Source organism: Tenrec ecaudatus, chromosome 14, assembly GCF_050624435.1.
Source record: "Tenrec ecaudatus isolate mTenEca1 chromosome 14, mTenEca1.hap1, whole genome shotgun sequence".
Lineage (NCBI taxonomy): Eukaryota > Metazoa > Chordata > Mammalia > Afrosoricida > Tenrecidae > Tenrec > Tenrec ecaudatus.
In genome coordinates, this window is record NC_134543.1 from 85,524,028 (window position 1) to 85,545,789 (window position 21,762).

General features: G+C 57.6%; 1 protein-coding gene across 3 annotated transcripts; it reads right to left on the reverse strand.

Moving 5' to 3' along the window:
- Window positions 1-108: 108 nt before the first annotated feature.
- On the reverse strand, window positions 109-20,758 carry ARHGEF40 (Rho guanine nucleotide exchange factor 40). 3 transcript variants are annotated; one of them, XM_075532125.1, is made up of 24 exons: window positions 20,586-20,757; window positions 17,974-18,171; window positions 16,083-17,331; window positions 15,769-15,927; window positions 15,524-15,644; window positions 14,810-14,906; window positions 14,596-14,679; window positions 14,351-14,467; window positions 13,337-13,432; window positions 13,108-13,220; window positions 12,601-12,727; window positions 8,976-9,098; window positions 8,729-8,872; window positions 7,088-7,698; window positions 6,702-6,936; window positions 6,434-6,520; window positions 4,805-5,020; window positions 3,863-4,033; window positions 3,162-3,339; window positions 2,180-2,284; window positions 1,838-1,981; window positions 1,198-1,328; window positions 753-799; window positions 109-651 (listed from the first exon to the last, which is right to left on the reverse strand). In XM_075532125.1, the coding sequence occupies exons 1-23, from the start codon at window positions 20,586-20,588 to the stop codon at window positions 758-760; spliced, it is 4,551 nt and encodes a 1,516-aa protein (XP_075388240.1). In that variant the 5' UTR covers window positions 20,589-20,757; the 3' UTR covers window positions 109-651; window positions 753-757. The 3 variants fall into 3 exon arrangements, with proteins under 3 accessions (XP_075388240.1, XP_075388239.1, XP_075388241.1); XM_075532124.1 differs by having other exon boundaries at window positions 13,108-13,223; window positions 20,586-20,756; XM_075532126.1 differs by lacking the exon at window positions 1,838-1,981 and having other exon boundaries at window positions 13,108-13,223; window positions 20,586-20,758.
- Window positions 20,759-21,762: the final 1,004 nt, after the last annotated feature.

Here is a 21,762-nt window from a genome sequence, read left to right on the forward strand (position 1 = left end):
GTCCCAAATGACTTGATTGCACCTACCGAGGCGTTAATGGTTGGGTGAGGGGATGTGTTCAAATGAGCAGTGTCACTGCGACCCAGAGAAAGGCCTGCTCCAAGCTCCTGGGTGGCAAAGCGTGGGTAAACACATTTAATATAACAATAACACGATAATAACAGTAATTACAAATATAAAGCTGCTGCTCCCCCCCCCACCCCCCTCCTAGAACAGTTCCCACAGCTCCTTCTCCGGCACCTCCATCCTGGAGCCCCGCAGCCAGGAAATCGCGTTGGCAGGGCCGAGGGGGGTTTTCTCAGGGGGAGGAAAGGGAGAACACTGACTGGCAGGTGACCGGGCGAGAGCGGAGCCGTGCCCTGGGGGCCCTGCAGGAGCCCCCATGGGAAAGTCCTAGAAGGAGGATCATTTCCTGGCCTCCGGGATATAAAGTCAAGCCAGGCCGACGACCACTGTGGTTTGGTCGAGCCTGGGAGAAGGCCCGAGGCCGGGAGAGCCGAGCTAGCAGTGGTGCAGTTCAGCCCGGGCCCCTTGCCGGCCTCTGTCCAAGGAGCAGAGGAAGGAGTCCCGTGCTCGTCCATCTCCGCCATGTCCCATCATCCCAGCCCCAGGTGTGCTGAGTAGGGGCTGGGCCAACCCTCTGGACCTTGTCTGCAAGACAGAAGCCGGAGAGCAGGGGGAGGTGGGTTGGGAGCGAGCCTGGGGGAGGAAGGCAGAAGGAAAGGCGTGCAAGGAAGCGGTTACTAACTCACCCAGGTCACAGAGGGGTGGTGGGGTCACTCGGGGTTCGAGCATGACTCTGAGGAGAGAGCAGCTGCAGTGAGTTCACAGGGGGGAGGAAAGTGACACCCCATAGGCCTCTCTTTTCTTCCTCTCCCAATCATGTCAATCCACCTCACTTCTCACCAGTGTCCTGAAGCTTGCTGACTTAACTGAAGCCTAACCCAGGCCCTTGGGATTCTCCCCTTTCTACCCAGAATGCGCCTAATTAACAAGTCCTGGCTTGAGGCCTACCAGCGGGGTCTGGGGAACTGGCGACAGGCAGACGACTAGGTCATGTGCCCAAGAGATAGCCTCCGCTGGCAGCACAGAGTCACGGCCTCCCGCCCGCCCCCACCCCCAATAATCAGAAGAGCCCATCTAGAAAGCGGTCAAAGAGATGAGCCCAATCCCTAGCCTAGGTAAGTAGGGACTTACCTGTGGGGACAGCCCGAGGACCCCTCCACTGGCCAAGGTGGGAGTGCTGCTCCCGGGGTGGGGGGCCTGCTGGCTGGGACTGCTTCTTGGTCCCGGGGACAGATCGCCAGAAGAGTCGAGAGTGTCTGGGGCTGGAGGGGAAGTGAGGGTGAGAGCAGCAGATGGAGGGAGGCTTTCAGATTACCTTCAGAAACCAAGCTGCTCCATCAGGGAAGAAAAGGTCCACAGCAACAGGAAACTGAGTCACCATAGCAATCCAGTTGCAAGAGAAACCCCCTCCGTCCCCCCCCCACCAAGAGGCAGGAAATTGTCAGCAGCATCATTAGAGCAACCAGGGAAGAAGCAACAGGAAACTAAAAGGATGGCTGTGAAGAACCAGGAGGGTACAACAGGAAGCTGAAGCAGTTTCCATAGAAACTCGGTGAGCTGGAGAGAAAAGTACAGAGGAAGTGCTTCTTAGCAACAGGCTGCTGTAAGCATCGCCCTAGCAACCAGACGGAAGGGCCTTTTTAGCAATGGGGAAGCTGTCCACGGTTGCCATGGCAACCGGGCTAGAAAGAAGACTTGCTCGGCAGCAAGCAGCTTGAGCATCGCCAGGATGACCCAGCTGATGGGAGCCACCCCTGGAGAGGTGCCTCACCCAGGGAAATGTGCTTGACGTCCAGATCCCAGGCCTCCTCCTCGACGCGGGCAGGCAGGGAGCAGGCTCCCGGGGAGAGGCCGGGAAGGGAGGGGCCGGAATGCTCAAAAGATGACACGGCCACGGAGGCCCGGGTGCGGGCGGCTGCAGAGAGTGGGGTGCTGGTGTGGGAAAGCCCTCCGGAGGCCTCCGTCTCACAGAGGCCCTCTCAGGCAGTCCCACGGTTTCGTGGAAGAGATGCTGCCCTCATCACCCTGCCTCCCTCCACCGTGCCTCCCTCCGGTGCACCCATTCACCAAGTCTTGACTTGGGGGGCCACCCCCCCAGCACTCTGGCCCTCACCTCTTCCAGTGAGCAGGGCACTCAATGTCCGCTCCCCAAGGGCTTTGATGTCCAGGAAAGGTTTATTCCCAATCCCCATGGAGACCATCTGCTGCACTCGGAGCTCTGAGGAACAGAAGCATGTTACCAACCTTCCGCCCCTCTTGCTGCGGCCCCAGCACTGCCTCAGTTGACTTCAGTTGGCTCTGCTCCAGCTCCCATTCTGCAGCGTCAGTACTCTGGAGTCTCTGGGTGCGCCTGCCACTGACTATGATGACTCGCGTGTGACGGGCTTTTGACTTCCTCCCCAGGTATCTGCCTCTCTTAATATATGTTGCATCCTGCCCTTGTGGCATTGGCACCACCCAACTTCTCCTATTATGCCCGCCTCCTCCCCACCCCCTTATCTACTAGGAACCCTGGTGGGGCAATAGTTGTGATTTGGGCTGCTAACCAAAAGGTGGGCAGCTTGAAACTGGTGTTCTATTGCTATTTGATAGGGTCCCTATGAGTCTGAGTGGACTTGATGGTAGTGAGTTTGGTTGGCTCCCCTTATCTTGAGCATCACGAGCAAAATATACTTCCAGTTTGCAGCAAAGCCCTAGGTGGCACAGTGGGTTATGCATTGACTGGAGTTGGCGGTTGAAACCTACCAGCCACTTCTGGGTGAAAAATGAGGCTTTCTGCTCCCATAACTGATGGTTTACAGTCTCAGAAACCCATAGGGGCAGTTCTAGTCTGCCCTCTAGGGTCGCTATCAATGAAAGTGAGTTTGGTTTGGTTAGTCTGTTAAACGCCTCCACCTGTCTCCCATCTGTCTTCTTTAGTCCTCATGATCATGCTATGGGGAGCCCGGCAGTGCAGCGGTTAAAGCGCTTGGCGGCTAGCTAGCTAACTAAAACACTGGCAGTTTGAACTCACCCGCCTCGCTGCCTCTACACTCTCCAGATAACCTGCCCTCACCCTGATGCAGAGCATGCCCTCCCTGGGCTCTGCACAGTACCCTTGTTGTGGGCTGCCTGTCTCCATAGCAGCTGGGCAACCGAACTTGTCCACTTGAGTTTGATCTCTGGAGAGGCTGCCTGCAGAGTGTACGCCTCTCGTGCCCGGCGCCGCCGAAACCACAGCTCAAAGCAGAGCCCACTGTCCCCAATGTTCTCTGTCAGCCCCATGTCAGCAGTCTGAGAAAGAGCAGAGGGAGAGGTGAAGCCGGAGTGAGTCTCGATGAGGTAGTGGCACATGGGGCAGGACTGCAACAGTTCGGAACCACCAGTGACTCCTCGGGAGAAAGGTGGGGCTTTCTACTCCCACAAAGGGTTACAGTATTGGAAACCCACAGGGCCAGTTCTACCCCATCCCTATAGGGTCCCTATGAGTCAGTATTGGCTCAATGGCAGTAAGTTTTACATTTGTTTTTCCCCCCAGGGACAGCCTCTAACTCAAAAAACACGTATGCTCTTAATGGGAAGAGGCAAGGGATACCCAATGAGTTTCCTGCACCACTCTAAGGAAAAGCCCTCAGGGTAGACCAGAGACAGGGACACCGATCCGTTCCTGACACCCTGGCTCCGTGATTAATTATAAGCCAGAGCCTCTTTCCTGCTGATGCAGACTCTGCACCTCACTTGGGCTGGACTTTCCCAAGCACCCAAAGTTCTCAAGAACACCACTTGCCTGCCCACGCCTCATTCCGGGCATTTGTACCTTAAAGGCCTGCTTGAACACAAAGGTCTCTGAGGCCCCTTCAGTGCCCTTGAGCTTGCTGAAGAGGAGGAGATGCTCAAAGAGGAAGACATGGCGAAGGCACTTCTTTCTGCCGCAGATAACCGTGAAGGGGTCCCGGTGCAGAAGCTGTCCCTGCTCCTTCAGATCTATCTGGGGGAAGGAGGAGGACAGGCGGCTGGCCCAGGAGCCCTTTGCATCAAGTGAACGGTGGGGTCCAGGAGGCGAGGGCCCTATTGTCCTGATTCTCAGGCAAAGTCAAAGAGTCAGACAGGCTGGTAGGCTAGAACCCACACCCACTGGTCACCATGGCCCGGCAGCACAGCCCTGCTCCTGAAGAGGGAGAGGTGCATGCGCAGTTGAGGTTCACAGACCACTCCCACCCCAGGGAGGCGGGGAACTGAAGCCCCATTTTGCCCTAGGAAGAGAAGCAGCAAATAATTGAACGGAAAAGAGGTCTATGCTAGGGGAGGGGAGGATTCTAGATTGCGAGAAACTAACACTGAGGGAACTGTGACTGGGACTTATTATTTATTTATTTAACCCACTAGATGGGGTTAAACCAACTCTAGAACTTTCTGGCTGGAAGAGCCTCTCCCTAGGTAGAGGAGAATGAGGTGTGTCCGGGCTGTGGGGATGCAGGAGGAGGTTTGGGTAGGTGGGGGAAATAGGAGAACCAGAAGAGGAATAGGAAGGAGGGCACAGAGCAGATGTAGGACCGGGGACTTTCCAGTCAGGCACAACGTCACTTCCTAATGTACAGATGAGGAAACCGAGGCCCAGGGAAGTTCCGTGACTCAGCCAAGACCAACCAGCCCATTCGAAATTAGACCTGGGGGCTCCCTGACCTTCTCACTGGCACAGGCTTGCGGGGGCTACATGATGAGGCCCTGTCAGTAGAAGAGACTGGAGCTATGGCCTCACCTCACAGCCACGCACCGCTTCCACGGCCAGCAGGTCTCTGCCTCGGGCCTCTTGTTCCCGGAGCAGCTGCACCGCAGCCCCAAGCGCCTGGCGCTCAGAACTCAGTTCTGACCCAGCTTCCCTCAGGAGCTCCTCCAGGAGGCGCACGTAGCGGGCCAGCTGCTCCTGTGGCTGCTGCAGGGCCCGGGGCAGGTGAGGGCCACTGTCCACGGAGCCCTGGGTCAGGGAGGAGACAGGAGGGTGGAGTGGAGCGGCTGGTGTTGCTCTGAGCCAAGCGGGTGGGTGAGGAAGTGGCACTCCAGGCTTCTGGTTATAAATGAAGCCGGTTTGCTGTCGGCTGCCATTCATTGAGTTGGCAGTCCATTCACAGAGGCCCTGTGGGTTACAGGGTAGAACTGCTCTATTACGGAAGCCATTTGCCAACCTATGAAGCCACTGAGTGGGCTCCATCGGCCAACCTGCAGGTTAGTACAAATCAACCATTCGACTCACTGCCCATTCACAGTGGCCCTATGCAACAGGGAAGACCTGCCCCTGTGAGACTCCAGGTCTATAACTCTTTATGGAGTAGAAAGCCCTGCCTTTCTGTGTCAGAGGGGCTGGTGGTTTTGAAGTTCTGACCCTGTGAGGAGCGGCCCCACGCATAACCACTAAGCCACCAGCCAACCACAGATGCCGAGCACCACTCAGATCCTTTTAGAGCCATGGTCCTCAACCTTCCTAATGGCACGACCCTTTCATGTAGCTCCTCATGTGGTGACCCCGTATGTGGGTATATCTGCATGTGGGCGGACCACCTGGAGACGGCTAGAGGAGCAGTGTCTCAGTTCCTGAGATCATCGGAAATAAGTGACCTCTGTGAAAGGGTCGTTCGACCCCCAAAAGGGGTCTCGACCCACAGGTTGAGAACCGTTGGTGTAGAGGCTGGCTGTCAGTTGTCTTCAGGTAGAAGCTGACTTATGGCAATCCCTAGATACTCCAGGGAGTAAGTCCCAAACCTGCCCCTGGGAAAGAAGGCAAGAGTTCAGCCAGCTGCTGTGTTTTGAGGGGAAATGGAAGCGGAAAGAGAATGATCATTCTTTATAGTCCCTTCTCTGGCTTTCCCCTTTTCTAGTCTCTTTCACCTCTTCTGATGCGAGGCACCTGGAGAGCTAGGGAAAGTGAGTACTGCCCCATTTACCAGGTGAAACACAGAGGCCTGGAGGAATCAAGAGTCTGGCCCAAGGTCTCTTAGGTGTTCTAAATAAGAACCCCGACTTGCCTGGCTCCTAACCCAATTCTGGGACGTGCCTGGGCACACCCCAGAAAGCTCGTTTTTTTTTTCCAGAGGGATTTTGAGGTCAGTAGGGGTTTGAGTTGTCGGGGAGGACCAGTCCCTGGACAAGGGTTCCATGCTTGGTAGAGCAGAGGGGCAGCGAACAAGATGGATGGTCACCAGGGCCGCCACATGGGCTCCGGCGTGGGTACAGTGTGAGGATGGCATGGCGCGGGACCGGCAGTGTTTTGTTCTGTTGTGCATGGGGTCGCTATGGGTCGGAACCAACTCGATGGTGCCTCACAACCACAACAAAGGTTTGGGGGTCTTCCCAGCTCCCCAACCCTTCCCATGAGCACTGGAGAAAAGGTTACCTTGGTGGGGGGGCTGAGTGCAGCCAAACTGTTCTCCAGTTTGTGTCGGTGTTTCACATACTGGGCGTAGAGGCTGAACTGGTCCCCCTAGACCAGTCGAAGAAGGAAACCATCCCCAGTGAGGCCTCCTCCCCCTCCTCTGCTCCATCCCTCACTGCCACCCAAGGGGGTCCCCAGGAAGCCCTGGGTCTGCCCAGGAAGTGATGGGGCTCACACGTGGAGGGGGTGGGTCCTGGGGAGGAGGGCAGGGGTAGGCTGGATCACTCACGTGCCGGAGGAAGCAGGCCCCGATGCGCAGGGGGTGGGCGGCACAGCCCTGAAGCTCCCGTAGGAAGTGTGTCCGGTGGAAGCTCCGCAGCTTCTCCCGGGTGCTCAGGGCAGCGGCCCAGGTGCCCCGAAGTTCGGGGGTCAGCTCAGGCCCGGGGGGTGGCACTGGTTCACCCAGGATGGCCACGTAGTCCTGCTCACAGGCAATCAGCTCAGACACCAGACGCTGCTGGGCACTGTAGGAGCAACAGGGAACAGCAAAGGCGGTGTCACCTGGAGCGTGGCAGAAAGTCACTCTCACCCCCCCCCCCATCCCGCCAACAGTGCCATATTATTTTCCTAATTGGCAGTTAGACCTCTTGGCCATCAAGGGGGTTGGGCTCTCACCTGACGCTCCGCTTGCGCTCCATCAGAGGGGTACCTACGCCCCAGGGCCCATCCGGCCCCCCAGCTCGGCCCAGCAGCACGTGTTCCCGAGGGGAGCATGTCCGATCGACCACTTCCGTACTGGTGACCTCCAAGCCTCGGATCAGCACAGCCCGCGGGGGCCTGCCCTCTGCTTCCGTCGCCAGCTCCAGGCCCTCCTCCTCGTAGTCCTCCCCACAGGGGGCCAGTGAGCAGTGAGAGGGGGCTGCCCGTGGCCCTGGGCTGCCAGGGAGCAGCAGGGAGCTAAGGCTGGGCGAGGGGCTGTGGGGGCCCCGGGAGGCTCCTCCACTGCTGGCACTGTCTGCCCGTCTTCGCCGGTGGCCCCTGGGACTCGCCTCCTCTCCCAGTTGCTGCTGAATCTTCCTCTCCAGCTCTTGGCAGCGGGCCCGGCATCGCCCCCACTCTCGTAGCGCAGCTGGGCTGCCCAGGTCCAGGGCCAGGGCCCGCATCTCTTGGAAGGTGCCAGCGCTGGGCTCTGGGGCTCGCCGCAGGGCCAGGGCTGCCAGCACAGCCTCCCGCCCGGGCCCAGCTCCAGCCAGCCGGGCCGACCCCTCGTCCACCCACTCGTGGGCCTGTAAAGCCAAAAGAGTTAGGGAGTGAAATAAAGGTGTAGGCACTGTGTTGTTCCCGCGCACCATAGGATAGCTCTTCCCTCCTTTGCAGGTGGCTCCCTAACACCCCTCCCCTCCCCTCTCCCTCATCTCAGAACACCACTTCTCACTATCCCCGCATCACTGTCTACTTGAGTTGGTAGTGTCACAAGGGGGCCGAAGCTGCAGTTGTGTTGGTTCCGATGCACGGAGACCCTGTGTATCCCAGTGGAGCTGTGCTCCTACCCATTTGCGAGGTTTGAGTTTTCTGAGATAGCTCACCAGGCCTTTCTTCTGAGGTGCCTCTGGAGGGCCTTGGACCTTCAACCTTTCGGCTAGTGGCCAAGCCAGCGTATTGAGCATCGGGGAACCGCCCAAGGGCTTCATCCATCTGGAGGTGCCTCAGAAGAAAGGCCTGGTGATCCACTTCTGAAAGTGCACGCTCACTGCCACTGAGTCCATCCTGACTCCCTGCGAGGCTATAGGACAGGGCAGAACTGCCCCAGTGGCCTTTCCAGACCGAACAGCTTTACCGGAGTAGAAAGCCTTGTCTTTCCCCTGTGGAGCAGCTGGTGACCCACTAACCTCAAGGTTAGCAGCCCAACCCCTCAACCCAATCACCCCCCCACCAGGGGTCCTTCTGCCTGCACACAGCCACTGGCAACCCTGTGGAGCGTGGCTCTACCGGGGCACACACAGTGTCGGCATGACCCTGAGCCAACGCAGTGGCAGCTGGCTTGGCTGGAAATGGAGACAGAGGACCGGGATAAAAGAAGAGCTGATGATTCTGTGGAGTTGCAGGGCTTTGTAGCTGTGGCCCCACGCACTCCTCGCCATAGCCCTGCCAGGAAGAGGCCTCCTGAGGCACCTTCAGCCTGAGGGCCTTGTTCTGGGTCTTTCACCAGGTAGGAGGCAGAGCCCGGGAGATGGGCGGCTGAGTACGCTGTCTGACCTGCCTCTCCAGGCCAAGTAAGGGCAGTGGCGGACACAGAGGAAGAAGACCTGCACGCACCTGCTGGAAGAAGCGCTGAAGCCGCAGGGCCCGATGGAGGCTGCTCTCAACCTGCTCCAGCCGCTCTTCAAAGAGGTCCAGGCCCTTTTGGGAGGCTGCGTCTTCCTCCAGGGCCAGGGCCTCGCGTGCCTGGGTCAGGCGCTCCTGCAGAAGGGAGGCGATACTCAGATCTGGTCCTTCCTTGCAGTCAAGTCCGTCTCTCCCTCTCCGCATGTCTTTTTGCACTGGGCCCTCGGCCCCTCCTCACCTGAGCCTCAGCACTGAAAGCCCGGAATCGAAGCTCTGTGTCCTGCAGCGCAGACAGGGAGTCCCCGGGCACGGCAAAGCTGGCCAGCTGCTCCTCTCCTGGGCCCGACAGCCACTGTCGCACCTGAGGTGGTTGGGTGGGAGGGCAGAGGCATGAGGGCGAAGAAGAGCTTGCAGTGGAGAGAAGAGACTGGGCGGGGAGATCTCACTCCCACACCACCCCACGCCAATCCATAGCACCCTGGGGGGCCCATTCACTCTCATCAGGAAAGCGGGTATAGCAGTAGTTTCTGCAGGAGTCAAGTGTGATTAAAAATGGGCAGGCAACCTTCCTTCTGGTAGCACCACGTAAGGGGCAAGCTGGGCTGGCCCTAAGCACTGAGAAGGTGGATTAGTGTTCCCAGGCTACACCCAAAGAGTGATCTCGAGAAAATGGTGTGACAAGAGACAGGATGAGGTCTGGCTAACCATGGCCCAGAGAAATTTTGGTGTCAGGTGAATCTGCAGCAAATGGTCGCAGGATCATCCTTGAAGAGATGGCAGAAGGCATCTCTCTCTCTGTCTCTGAGCTAAGTACCTGCTGAGTTCTTGTTGCCTACTTCTGGAACTATAGACACTCGGATGCACTGGAATACTTGACCAAAAACCTATGGTTATTTGTTCCTTTGGAGAAAGGCTGGAAGCTGGATGGGCTGGCCTGAGGATGAGCGGTCCGAGAATGCCCTGTTATAACCGTGTCAGCAGCACATGCCTTACAGTGTGCTGCTGGGGCCACTGACTCCTTCCTCCTAAGCTAACGCTCCTGTGAGTCAGCGTTTCAACCATCACTGTTCCTGAGGGCGGGCGAGGCCTCCGGCATGCAAAGAAGCTTGGTAACTCATCCATATCTTACACTTGGAACTCAAACCGAGCGCTTCCAACTCCAAATCAATCCTCTGTGCTAACGTTTTTTGAACAGAGTTTAAAAACAGATCACAAGCGAGCAAAGAGTAGGAGATGCAGATGCTGGGGTGCGGGGATCGAGAAAGCGGTTGTTGCTATGAGGCGCCATGAAGTTATTTGTTTCTGGGAACCTTGTTTTGGGCCCACGCCTTCAGCGCACCTTGGACTTCTTCCTTCAGCAAGCACCACTGGTTCTCGAGCACATGCCACCTCCCGAAACGGTGGAATGTGGACCAGTTCCTTTTGGTACAGGGATTCTGCATGTGGCACAGTGTATTCTTTCCAATTCCTTTGGAAGTGCACTGCATCATTCAGTAGTTTGCCCATAGAATCTTTCAGTATTGCAACTCATGTCTTGAGTTTTCGTCTTCTTTCTTCTCTGTTCAAGAGATGCTGAGCCTGTTCTTCCTTTTGGCTTTGTAGCACTAGGTTTTTGCACGTGTCATTGTAATACTTTACTTTGTCTTCTTAAGCCACCCGATAAACGTTTCCGTTTAGCTCTTCGACTTCACCATTTCTTCTATTTGCCTTGGCTACTGGATGATGAAGAGCAAGTTTCAGAGTCTTTCCCAACATCCATGTTGGTCTTTTTCCTTTTCTGTCTTTTTCATGACCTTTTCTGTCTTCATGAATGATGTTCTTGATGTCCTCCCCAGCTCACCAGGTCTTCTGTCGTTAATGCGCTAGGTGTCCAATCTGTTCTTGCGATAGTCTAAAAATGCAGGTAAAAGATGTTGTTTTGGCTCTTGAGGACTTGTCTTAATTTTTCTGTAGCTTCAATCTGAACTAAGAGATGAGCAATTGATGGTCTGGCCTCGGTTTAGCTGCTGATATTGAGCTTCCCCACAGTCTTTTCTCACAGATGTAGTCAATGTCATTTCTGTGTATTCAATCTGGAGAAATCCGTGTGTAGAGCTGCCTTTTGTGTTGTTGCAAAAAGGTATTGTGATGTTGAAGTCATTGGCCTTCATTCTGTCATGACATCCCCAACACCATGTTTTCCCACTGCCATTCCTCCCTCTTTGTTTTCAACGTTTGCATTCTAATTACCAATAACTATCTTTATGTCTTGATTTCATGTTTGATCAATTTCAGACTGAAGATGGTAAAATTCCTCACTTTCACCATGAGCTTTTGTGATCGGCATACAAATTTGACTAATAGTGGTACTATATAGTATGCATATAGATGTAATCTGTATGCATATAGATATAATTCTATCACAGACAGCCTGGCACTTCAAGACAGATCTTGAAATGTCCTTTCTGATGAGGAGTGCAACGCCATTCCTCTTGAATCTGTCCTTCCCAGCACAGTGAATCCCGTGACGGTCTGATTCGAGATGGCCAGTACCGGTCCATTTCAGCTCACGAATGCCTAGGATATCAATCTTGATGGGTTCCATTTCATTTCTGAGCACTTCCAATTTTCCTACATTCATACTTTGAACATTCCAAGTTCCAATTACAAATAGATGTTGACAGCGGTTTCTCCTCATTTGGGGTCGAACCCCAACAGTAAATGAAGATCTACCCACGTCATGATGGTCAATTCTGCTTTGAGAAGGCAGCTCCTCCTCAGTCCCATCTTATGTGCCTTCTGGCTCGAGGGGCTCATCTTCTCACACAGGTCTGCTTCCATTCATGAAGTTTTCAGTATCTGATAGTGTCCGGCAGATAGACATACGGTTTTCAGAGGCGGATTTCTCCGAAGTGGGTAGTCGGTTCCTTCTTTGCAGACTCTTCTTTGTAAGTTCTGCTGGAACCTGTTTACTTTGGTTGACTCTCCTGGTATTTGAAATACCAGTGTGACAAACTGGCCACTGAGAAGCAGATATGCACAAATCACAGGAAACAGACAGCTTTGGTCTTTTCTTGCTACTCACAGTCAAGATCCACGGAGACCTCACCCTCTTGCCAGCGAGTCAATTTCGACTCATCGTGACCCGATAAGGGCTTTCCAAGACGGCCCCATCTCTATCTCATGCACCAGCTGGTGGGTTTGGACCACTGACCTTGAGGTTAGCACCCCAACACTTTCCATACAATGCCACCAGGGCTCTTATGCTTGGGACTAGCATATTCCAAAGTCCCTCTCTCCCACATGGTGGGGTGGAGAACAACTCTCTGTGGCGCTTTGCCCTAGGAGAGAAGGGGTCAGTTGTTATCCCTGCATTTTCCTAAGAGGCCTGTGGTTCCCAAGGTATCTAGTGACTTCCAAGGCCCTCTCCTTCCGGAGTGAAGGTCTATGGACCTTTTGAGTCTCAGGTTTGGAGGATGACATTGTCTACAGAGTTGAAGGAGAAAGGATAGCCACGCAGCTGAAGGGCTGACATGAATTATTTGAGGCTGGGCATGTAGGAACACCAAGCTAATCACTTCTTCTTAGAATCTCCCAGAGCGCCCAAACATCTCCCATAATCTCTAAGGGCCCTTGCCTATTACACATGAGGAGTGGGGAGGAGACCTGTCTTCTCCTCTTTGTGGGTGTTGAGATATTCTCACCCTCTTGTTGAATCTTACATTGACCTTGATCAACCTCAAAGGCAGGTGAGGAAAAAGGACAGGGCTATTCAGTCAAGCCAAGCTAGAGCCCCCTCAACTGCTACTCTTGGAGTGGGGTGGGAAGAGTTGTCCTGGGGGCCAGGCACCCAGGCTGAGGAGGAGGGATGTGTCCTCGCTCACCTGCTGGAGCCGCTGGAGGCGCTGCCGCTGTTCCTGCTGCTGAACATGTAGGTTGGAGAGGCGCACCAGCTGGTGAATGGCTTCGTCCACTTCCTGATACAGTGTGGCTGGGCCAGTGCCCTCCAGCCTGGGGACGGGACCAGGGACAGAGTAAGCCATTGCCCTCGGTGAGAGCGCCTGATAGCATCCTGGCTTCCCCTCCATATAAGGTGTACGCATGAGAGAGGGCATAGCATTATAGATGGCAGCATGGACCAGACTGATTGGACTTCAAGTCTGACCCTGAATGATGGTGGCCATGACCTTTAACATTTCTGCTCTTCCAACTGTCCATTGGTGATCATAACAAACCGACAGGAAGGTGGAAGTAATGAGAGAATAAGGGTCGAAGTGTGGTAGCTTGTCCAAATACATGCTCAGTAAGAACCCCTTGGCAGGCAGCTTAGTAAAGCATAGCAGCAGCCCTCCGTGGGGTCTCCACCTCCCATTGCCACCCGACCCCCGTACTTGCTGCTGTGGGTGGATCGCAGCCTCATGAGAATAGCGCCCCCATCCCTCTGCAATGCTGTCAGCCGGGGATCTGCCAGCACCTTCTGCAGGGGCTCCGGCATTCCCATCTCCTTCTGGGGGCAGGAGGAAGTTGATAGGTTTCCACTGGGAAGTCCTCATGCCAGCCTAGCCCCAGCTCCAGCTCCAGCTCCATCCCACCCGCCACCCGTCCTGTTTCAGTTCCTACCTCTCCCTCTGGCTGGGCTGCTCCCTCCAGCTCCTCAATTGCCTGCCGCACAGAGGCCAGCACCCCTTGACACAGGTGACACAGCCTTGCCACTTCCTGAGGTGGGGGTCAAAGGGCAGAGGTGAGATGTGGGTGCCTGCAGCATGGGAGCCCCAGAGGCTCCTTTATGGAGGCAAAGCTGGGTTCAGTTCTTGACTTGGCTGTTTGCTAGTTGTGCAACTATGGGCAGGTCCAGGAACCTTCCTGAATCTCAGTTGGTTCAGCTATGGAGTGAGGACAAGGCAGGGTTCTCTGAGGGGTAAAGAGATGAAGCCAGCTCCGTAGCTGGCCTGGGACTGGCGCACTGTGCAGATCAGTAAACATGAGCCCCACTCCCCCTTCACAGAGCGGTCCCCCTGGAAAACCTTTCCCTTTGCGCATTCGTGTACACTGCCCCCTTCACACACAGCTTAGAGACCATATGACAGACCACTCCCAAACACACAGCCCGGCTATCTCCTCTCTTCTAGAATACACACAGCACTTGGATTTGAGAGATCATGAAAGGTAAGTACTGGAAGGACCTTGGAGATCCGATCACAACGGTAGCACTTGTGAGTGAGGAGCCTGAGGTCTGGATGCTGGTACAGAGAAGGGCCTCATCTCAGGGCAGGAGGGGAAGTGATTGTCTAAGGTCACATGGCACCACGGATGGGTCTTCCTGACTGAGCCTCTGCGTCTCAGCGATAAGATTTTTTCACTTTTCTTTGCTTGTTTTACGGTTTATGTCCCACCTCGAATCGTACGCTATTTAATGTCATATTAAGAATTCATTGAAGACACTCCTCCCGACAGCCCAGGGCACCACGCACATGCTCTTGCTCATGGTACACACTCTGCAGGCACTTGCTGAATTGAATGGAACAGAAGACATGCTTTCTCATTGCCTGGCCACGTCTCAGACCGCTCTCTCCTGGAGAGAGTCTCCCAGAATGCTCCTGATCCTGTGGCCTAGGTAGACGAGGTAATGGTTACCTGATGTATCTCTGCCCAGTAGCCGGGAGAGGGGTCCCTGTGACCGCCCAAGTTCCATGGAAGCTCCTCTGGCTTGGCCATTCTTTTCAGGTCACTCTCTGACAGCAACTCAGCACTCTGGAGACATGTGAAGGCAAGGGGTTTCTGGCCTGGGACCCAGGGAGTCAGGCCTTGGCCTGGGGCTCCAGCCAGGCTGTCCTCTCTCTACTACAGAGGCGGGACGAGGGAAGGGGTGAGAGCCAAACCTGGAATCCCGAGAGATCAGTTGGAGGGTCATCGTTGTGAGTAAGAATGAGCAGCCGCTGAATGATGAGAGGGTCTCCAGAGTCCTATTCGAAGACACAAATCACGCTGGGCTGTGGGCAGCTGGGTAGGCTGTGGGCAGCTGGGTGGGCTGAAATGGTCCCCAGGGAGGAGGGAGAATGTAGGGGAAAGTGTCCGTCTCAAGGGGGTGGTTACCTGAAGTTGCTTCAGGGCAGGAATGAGCCCTGGAGGCAGTGGGGGTGCCTTCCGAAGGTCCAGCAGCACAGCTAGCCCCAGTGTCTGTAGGTCAGGCCTGTGGGGCAGGAAGGGTCACAGAGACTGCTGTGTGGGTTGGGAGAGGTGGCCTGGGGCAGGGCAGCGTAGGGCACTGGACCTGCCTTTAGTTTTAACAGCTCTCCGGAGAAGCGATGTCCTGGGAGGCAATAGGTCAAGCAGCGAACGTCTGGGATAGGGGTCAAGGTGGTGATGACTTAGCAATTGTGTATATATATATATATATATATATATATATATATATATATATATATATTTGACTTAGCAATTTGGAGTGTATGTTCACGGGAATACTGGGTCCAGGATTAGGATCAGGAAAACTAGGAAACTCTATGTTCTGGGAAGGTACAGATTCAATGCCAGTCCTTGGCATGGCAACAGGTGCTGGCGCTCAACAGAGTCATCAAACAAACGCCTCCATGCCCTGATCACCTAAGCCGGGCCTTAGAATATTGAAAACCAGAGGTGTTCATTTTGAGGATCGATGAAGATCTTATCCTGGAGGTCAAGAGTCAGTAAGGGCAGAGGTCAAGGTCATGGCAGTCTGAGGGTTGAAGCGGTCAGTGTCCTGACAGGTCAGCCTGGTGCGTGAGTCAGGATGCTCATGTCCAGGTGCCAATGTTGGGCCTCGGTTACCTGAGCAGTGAGTGGAGGTAGTGAAGGGCAGTGCTCAGCGTGGCTCGGGAGGGTGGGGGTTCCTCAGGAGGACACGATGGGGTAATGGTCAGCAGAGCTCGCCCACTCTGGTCCACCCCTCCTGAGGACACAAAAGGCCCAGGCTGTCCTGGCTAGGGGTAGTGCTTGACCACCTCCCATCAGGCCTGCCTCACTTCCAAACCCTCCTCCCAAATCCCCAGGCTCTTTTTCCTTCACCCACTGACCAGTAAGGACAAGGAATCCAGATGCCATCAAGTCCCAAGGTATGTCAGGGTCATCAGAGGTGGAGTTTGGAGGGGTCTCTTCTGGAATGCTGTCCCCATTTCCTTCCCTCTCAGTCTCCAGCGGTGGCTCAGATAGGAGTCCATCAGGGCCTGTGGGTCCTAGACAGACACAGGCAGAGCTGTGGGTCCTAGACAGACACAGGCAGAGCCGTGGGCTGCTCTGCTCCCAGATTAGCCTCCTTGCCTCCTCCAGCCCCTTCCCTCAACCCGATCTGCCCTGCTCTTTGCCTGATTGGACTTGGGAGTCAGCTCACCTGCCATACACATCAGGCTTGGACCCTCCTGCTCCGTCTCTGGGGCTCCCTTTTCTGTAGGCCCACAGGCCTCAGGAGGCCACGGGTCCTTTTCCTTGATCGATCCCAGCTCCTCTTGTGGCCCAGGCTTGGGTTTTCCCAAGTCTTCTTGCTCCTCCTTACCCAGGCTGCCTTCTGGGATGTCAGGGTCATCACTTGGCAGTGGGAGATTGACAGGTGTCTCTTGGTGGCCACTCTCTTCCTTGTCCACAGGACTCAGGGGCCCACTCTCTCCTGCTCGGCTGAGAGCGCCTCGGCCCCCAGCCCTCTTCTTTCTCCTGTTTCCTTTGCCTGCTCTCCGAGGGGTACCAGGTGGCCCCTCAGCCCCCTGTCCTGCCCCAGCCCCGACCTCCGCTGGCCTGAGGAGGCAGGACTCAGAAGTTTCCCCTGTGGGCCGGGATGGGGGCTCAGGCCCCTCCAGCATGGCTGCCTCGGGGAGAGCCTCAGCTCCTAGGGGAGACCCAGGGGCTGTCCCCACACTGCTCCCCTCCCCGGGTGGGCGTGCCCCGTCCTGGTCCCGAGGTCCTTGGCCCCTATGGTTCATCCAAGCCCGGTGTCTTCGGTGGCGGCCTTTCCCTCCAGGGCCCTTGCGGGTGGGGACTGTCCGAGTCCTGGAGAGACCGGAGGGGCTCTCCACCTCTGGGGGGCTTCCCCGCATGGGCAGCGTCACTTCCAACAGCTCCACGTACTCTCCCTCGGGCTCTTCAGCTGGGGCATTGTGGCCATCGCCAGGACTCCGGGTGCCCAGGGCCTCCTCAGGGAGTGGAGGGCTAGGGAGCCCGGGGGGGCTAGAGGGCAGTTCTGGGGGCAGTGTGCTTGGCTGATGTCCAACCATGAGACCCTCTTTGTGCACAAATCTCGGGCAGATGAGCTCAGCCCAGGGCAGCCGCTGAATGCCAGCGGGCGCAGACAGGAGGCAGGTGCTGAGGCGGCCTGTGGGCCGATCCTTGTTGATCCCTTGCAGCCACTCTGGGGTAAACAGGTAGCCGCAGGCCTCACTGGGCACCGGCAGCTCCTGCACCCGCCCACCCCCGGGGGCTAGGCACTTGAGTGCCAGGCGGGGTGCTTGGGCTGCGGAGGGCACCACTTGCAGGTAGAAGTCTCCCGGGCGCAGCAGCTGCCAGGGGAGCGAGGCCAGCTGCACCACCACTTGCTCGTGCAGGCAGAGAGGCCAGCCCTCGTGGAAGAAGAGGAAACCGCTGTACTGGGCCTGGGGGGAGAGAGGGAGGCTGCAGTCGGGCCTCTGCTGCGCAAGCAGAGCAGAGGACAGTTAGCATGGGACCCCTGAGGGCAGGGCCGCCCTTGTGACTGGTGGATAGGAACCCCAGGGGCAGCAGAACGCTTTGAGTGTGTTCACGGGGCTCACAGAAGGGCTCGAGGAGCCTCAGGCTCCTGTTGGTAGGGGATCTTAAGACAGTCAGTCCATATGTGGAAGGGCAAGAACTGAGTCATTACAAAGACACGGTCAGCAGATGCTGTTGCCTTAGAGGAGTGGGAGACTCTTAAGAGGTTTTATCGTTGGAGAAAAGCAGGCTCTCTATTAAGTCCTGTCTGGGGGAATTGGGATCTTGAGAATAAGTTGGTCTGAGAGGGGAGTGTCTGGAATCAGGCCTCCTTCAGACCGCATGCTCTTAGGGGTTAGGACCTGAGGAGGACGAGTCTCTCTGGGTATGCATGCTAGTACCGTGCGATCAGGGTCCAAGTTGGGGTGGAGGTCAATGAACGGGGTTCCGGTGCCTGGGCAGTGGTGGTGGGGACCCAAGATCAGGGGCGGTTGTATCTCAGGGAAGTTGGTCAGACCCGCTAGCCTCTAGAGGAGGGTGGTGAAGCTCAAGAACGCTCAGCCACTCACGCAGGCTTCCTGCTGAACTTTGGCAAGTAGGTGCTTGGCGGGTACCAGGAAGTCCAGCGTGTATCTCAGTGCATCTTCCCTGTAAGTCCTTTCAACCACCTGGAACACCTGGCCCAACAGGGTGGGGGCCGTCGCCTCGAAGGGAGGGTACAGGGCGGCGAGTGTGCTCTGCACACAGTCCTCCACTGGTTCAGGCTCCTAGGAGAGACAGGACCAGGCTGCAGAGCAGGGGTGGCTGTGCCCCCAGCAGCCTGGCTGTACAGTGTGCAGAGCTGGCACTCAGGAAATGCTGACTGGAGGACGCAGCGCTGGCTCTGCCGGCCAGTGAGCACAGGCCTAGGTGGGCTGTGCAGAACGCATCTCAGGTCCGGGTTTGGGGAGCTCCGGGGAGGATGCGCTGTGATCGCCTCAGCCCTTGGCTACTCCTGGTTCTTGTGAATCAGGGCAGTGGCACAGGAGCTCCTCGGGAGGAAATGGGGGGACTGAGCTGAGGTTCAAGAATTCGGGGATAGGAGATGGTGCCCCCAACTACATCCTAAGAGAAAGCCCCACCAATCTCAGCCGTATCCTAGAGAGGGTGGGTGGTGGTGGTGGTTTCTTTGGTCTTATGAGCACATCTCTTCCAGAGTGGTTCAAGTGCATCACCCGTTGTCTGGAGCTTGTGGGAATGACTACAAAGATCTGGGGTGGGCACCGGAAGGAGGCAAAAGTGACAAAAGTGCATGGGTGGAAGGGGAGGAGAGGTTTTGGTGGTATGCATTCCAGTGGACATTTTTTACCCCCTGATTCCAAAGGACCTCTCTTTGCCAGTCTCTACCTGGAGCCAGCGGCTCACACGGTCAGCCTGGCTACATCCAAACTTGAGAGTGCACAGGACACTTCCCCCAGACCAGATGCTACACAGCCAATCCCTGGGCTGTTTCTTTGCAAACTTGTCTCCCTTTTAAGAGGGGCTTTGAAGTGCCTCCGACCAAACGAGGGAGATCGAGGGATAGCCCTGCCATCTTTCCCCGGTTTCCTATGCCTTCCCGCTCCGCCCCATGCCCTGTCATTTCTCGGAATCCATATACACCGCTCTGAGGCTCTCCTACTGTGTGAGAAGCCAGGGCAGCCACTCTGGAGAGGGACATTCAGTGCGTCAGCACAGAGACCAGGCCCCAAGGTACGTGGGCGAGCAGACAGACCCCCCAGTGTTCTGAGCAAGAGCAAGTACTGTGAGTGTGGGTGGTGAGCGGGTCAGTGGGGGGTGGGGGTGATGCCGGGTGGCTCCTCTGATCCAAGGCCTGGAGCAGGGAGCTAGAGCTGGAGCGGCGAGGCAGCTGCAATCCATTAGGGGTGGTGAGCTCATGGCTGAGCGAGAGTCCCAGCCACAGGAAGCGGCAGCGGCGGGAGGGGAGGAGGGTTCTGGGGCGGGAGGCAATGGGCAGGAGCATTGAGATGGGACCTCCCCGCCGCCAGCAGGGACCAAAGTGGGGACCAGCGTGACTGAGTCAGTTCTCCAGGGCCCAGTTCCTCTTTCTTCTTGCCCCCTCCTCCCTGCCAGGGGGTGTCCTTCCCTGTAGAGTGAAAGCGGCCCTAGTTTTCCTACCCCTCCTCCACTCCCTGCAGTGTCCCCCTGGCAGGGCCTCCCCCCACCCCTTTCACTCTCTGCAGTGGGCATCCCCTCGGCTGTGTCCCCTCCCTTCCAGGGGGCTCGCTCTGTGGCAGTGCCAGCCCGGTCCAGGCACTAGCTCTTCAGAGTATTCCTGGAGTGAAAGTTCCCAGGTTACTGTCCACTCTCCTTGGCGTGGGCGTCCCCTTGATAATGTCCTGTTTCCTGTGCGCCTAATGCCCGCCGCCAGGGTGCCCTACCTTCCGCAGGGAGGCCGCCCTGCTGCCTCTGGCGGGGGGGATCTCTGAGGCTGTGCTTCTTCTGCTCCCTGTAGTCTGCACTCGCTCGGGGACACCCGCCACCCCACCACATCTCGCCCGGCCCGGCGTCACGCCCCCCTTGGCCTTGTGAGCCCACCTCCCCACTCTGTCTGCTACCCTGGTCTACTACCAGACGCGTCGCTCCCTTTGACCATGCCCCTGGCTCGGGCCCAGCCACATCTGTGGCCGGTCCCCTAGGGCCGGATGGGTGGGCCCGCCTCACCGGGCTGGGGACTGGGATGGAAAATGGTGGTTCTCATGACCTGCGGCCGGGGGTGGGGGGGTGGGGGGGCGCCTTCAGGCCCTCTTCCAGAGTCGCCGCAAGACCATCCCGCAGGGGGTGTCCTGCGGTGAAGAAACAGGGGGAGGGGAATGGGGGGGGGCAGCGGATCCTGTAAAGGGAAGCACAGGTCAGGACGGGGGTGGGAGTGGGGGGGAAGGTGTGTGCACCAAGGGGAGCGCCTAATGGGAGGGTGGGGGAAGGGCGCAGAAGAGGAGGAAGAAAGAAAAGGCGAAGGCACGACCCGGCGGTGGGGACAGCGCCAGCGCCAGCGCCAAGGAAAGAAACGGGGTAGAGGGCAGTCCCTGGAGCTCTCGGCAGTCCGAAGGCAGGCGAAGGGGGCACCGGGCTGCGGACCAAGGGATCCGAAGGGTGCTGCGTAAAGAGCGAGGGGACACTAGGGCTGCGACCCGGGACTCACCATGGCTCCGCGCGGGGCCGCGTCCGGCGCTCAGTCGGGCAGGCGGGCGGAGCCGGCGCGCCGCCGCCTCCCTCCGTCCCTCCGTCCCTCCCTCCGTCCCTCCCGCCGCTCCGTCTCGCAGGGTCTGGCTGGGGGACAGCTCGGGCCGCGGTGGCGGCTCCGGCGGCTCCGGCTCCCAGGCCGCGGGGCCCCGCCAGGGAGGGCCGAGACGGCCGCCCCTCCCCGCCCCGCCCTCCAGCGCCCGCCCCCCGCCTCCCGGCCAGACCCCTCCGAGACTCCCCTTCCCGCTCCGGGCCTCGGGCGCAGCCCCCCCCCCCCCCCGGACTCCTCAGACGCCCCTCGCCCACGCCCCGCACGCTCGCTCCCCCAAACTCCCTTCTCTGCCCCTCCCTCCCCTGGAGCCCCGACCCTGACCGCAGGAGGCCTGCCCGGCCGAGGATGCCCCCCTTTCCCCCACTGTCTAGCCCGAGGTGGGATGCATTGTAGCCAGTGCGCTGGACACGCCCGAGAGGCTGGGGGAGCTCGTGAACCCCGCGGGGATCCCTGCGGAGCTGGGTGGCTCGCTCGGGACTCTCTTGGACACACTTCGCACTTGGGTTGCGAGTAGAAGCAAGGGCTCACGACCGGACGGTCCCTCTCAGGATGGCGCCGAGGAGATCAGGGGATTCCCCCAGCCCCCCAGGGGCTCTCCCGCCCTCCACCCCACCCCCCACCCCAGGGGCTCGCTCCCCCCTTCCCTTGGCCTCTGGTTCTACAATGAATTCCTGTGTGCCGCCCGACGAGGGCGTGGGCGGGACGGAATTAGGGAGCTGCGAGGGTTGGGGTGCGAAGTGGGTATGTGGTTGGGGCGGGCAGGGTCTTCGGATCAGGACCCCACTGTGGGGATGGACGCCCCAGCGGACTTTTTTTCTGAGTTCTTTCTTCGCTGCCTCTGGCCCTCTGCGGGCCCTGGCTCTCTCCCCATCAGCCAGCAGAGGGGAGGTACCAGGCCCCCAACCAGATTCCAGGACTCCATGCTGGATGCCAGTTCCTTTCTCCGCGTGGAATCCGCGGTGCAAACTCTCCCAGGGCCGCTGGCACAGAGCAGACAAAGGAGAATAGTCCAGTCGAGACGATCTAGTCTCGTTCCCCAGGCCCGGGATCGCCTTCACTAAGCCGGGCTGGAAATGTCCGCCAG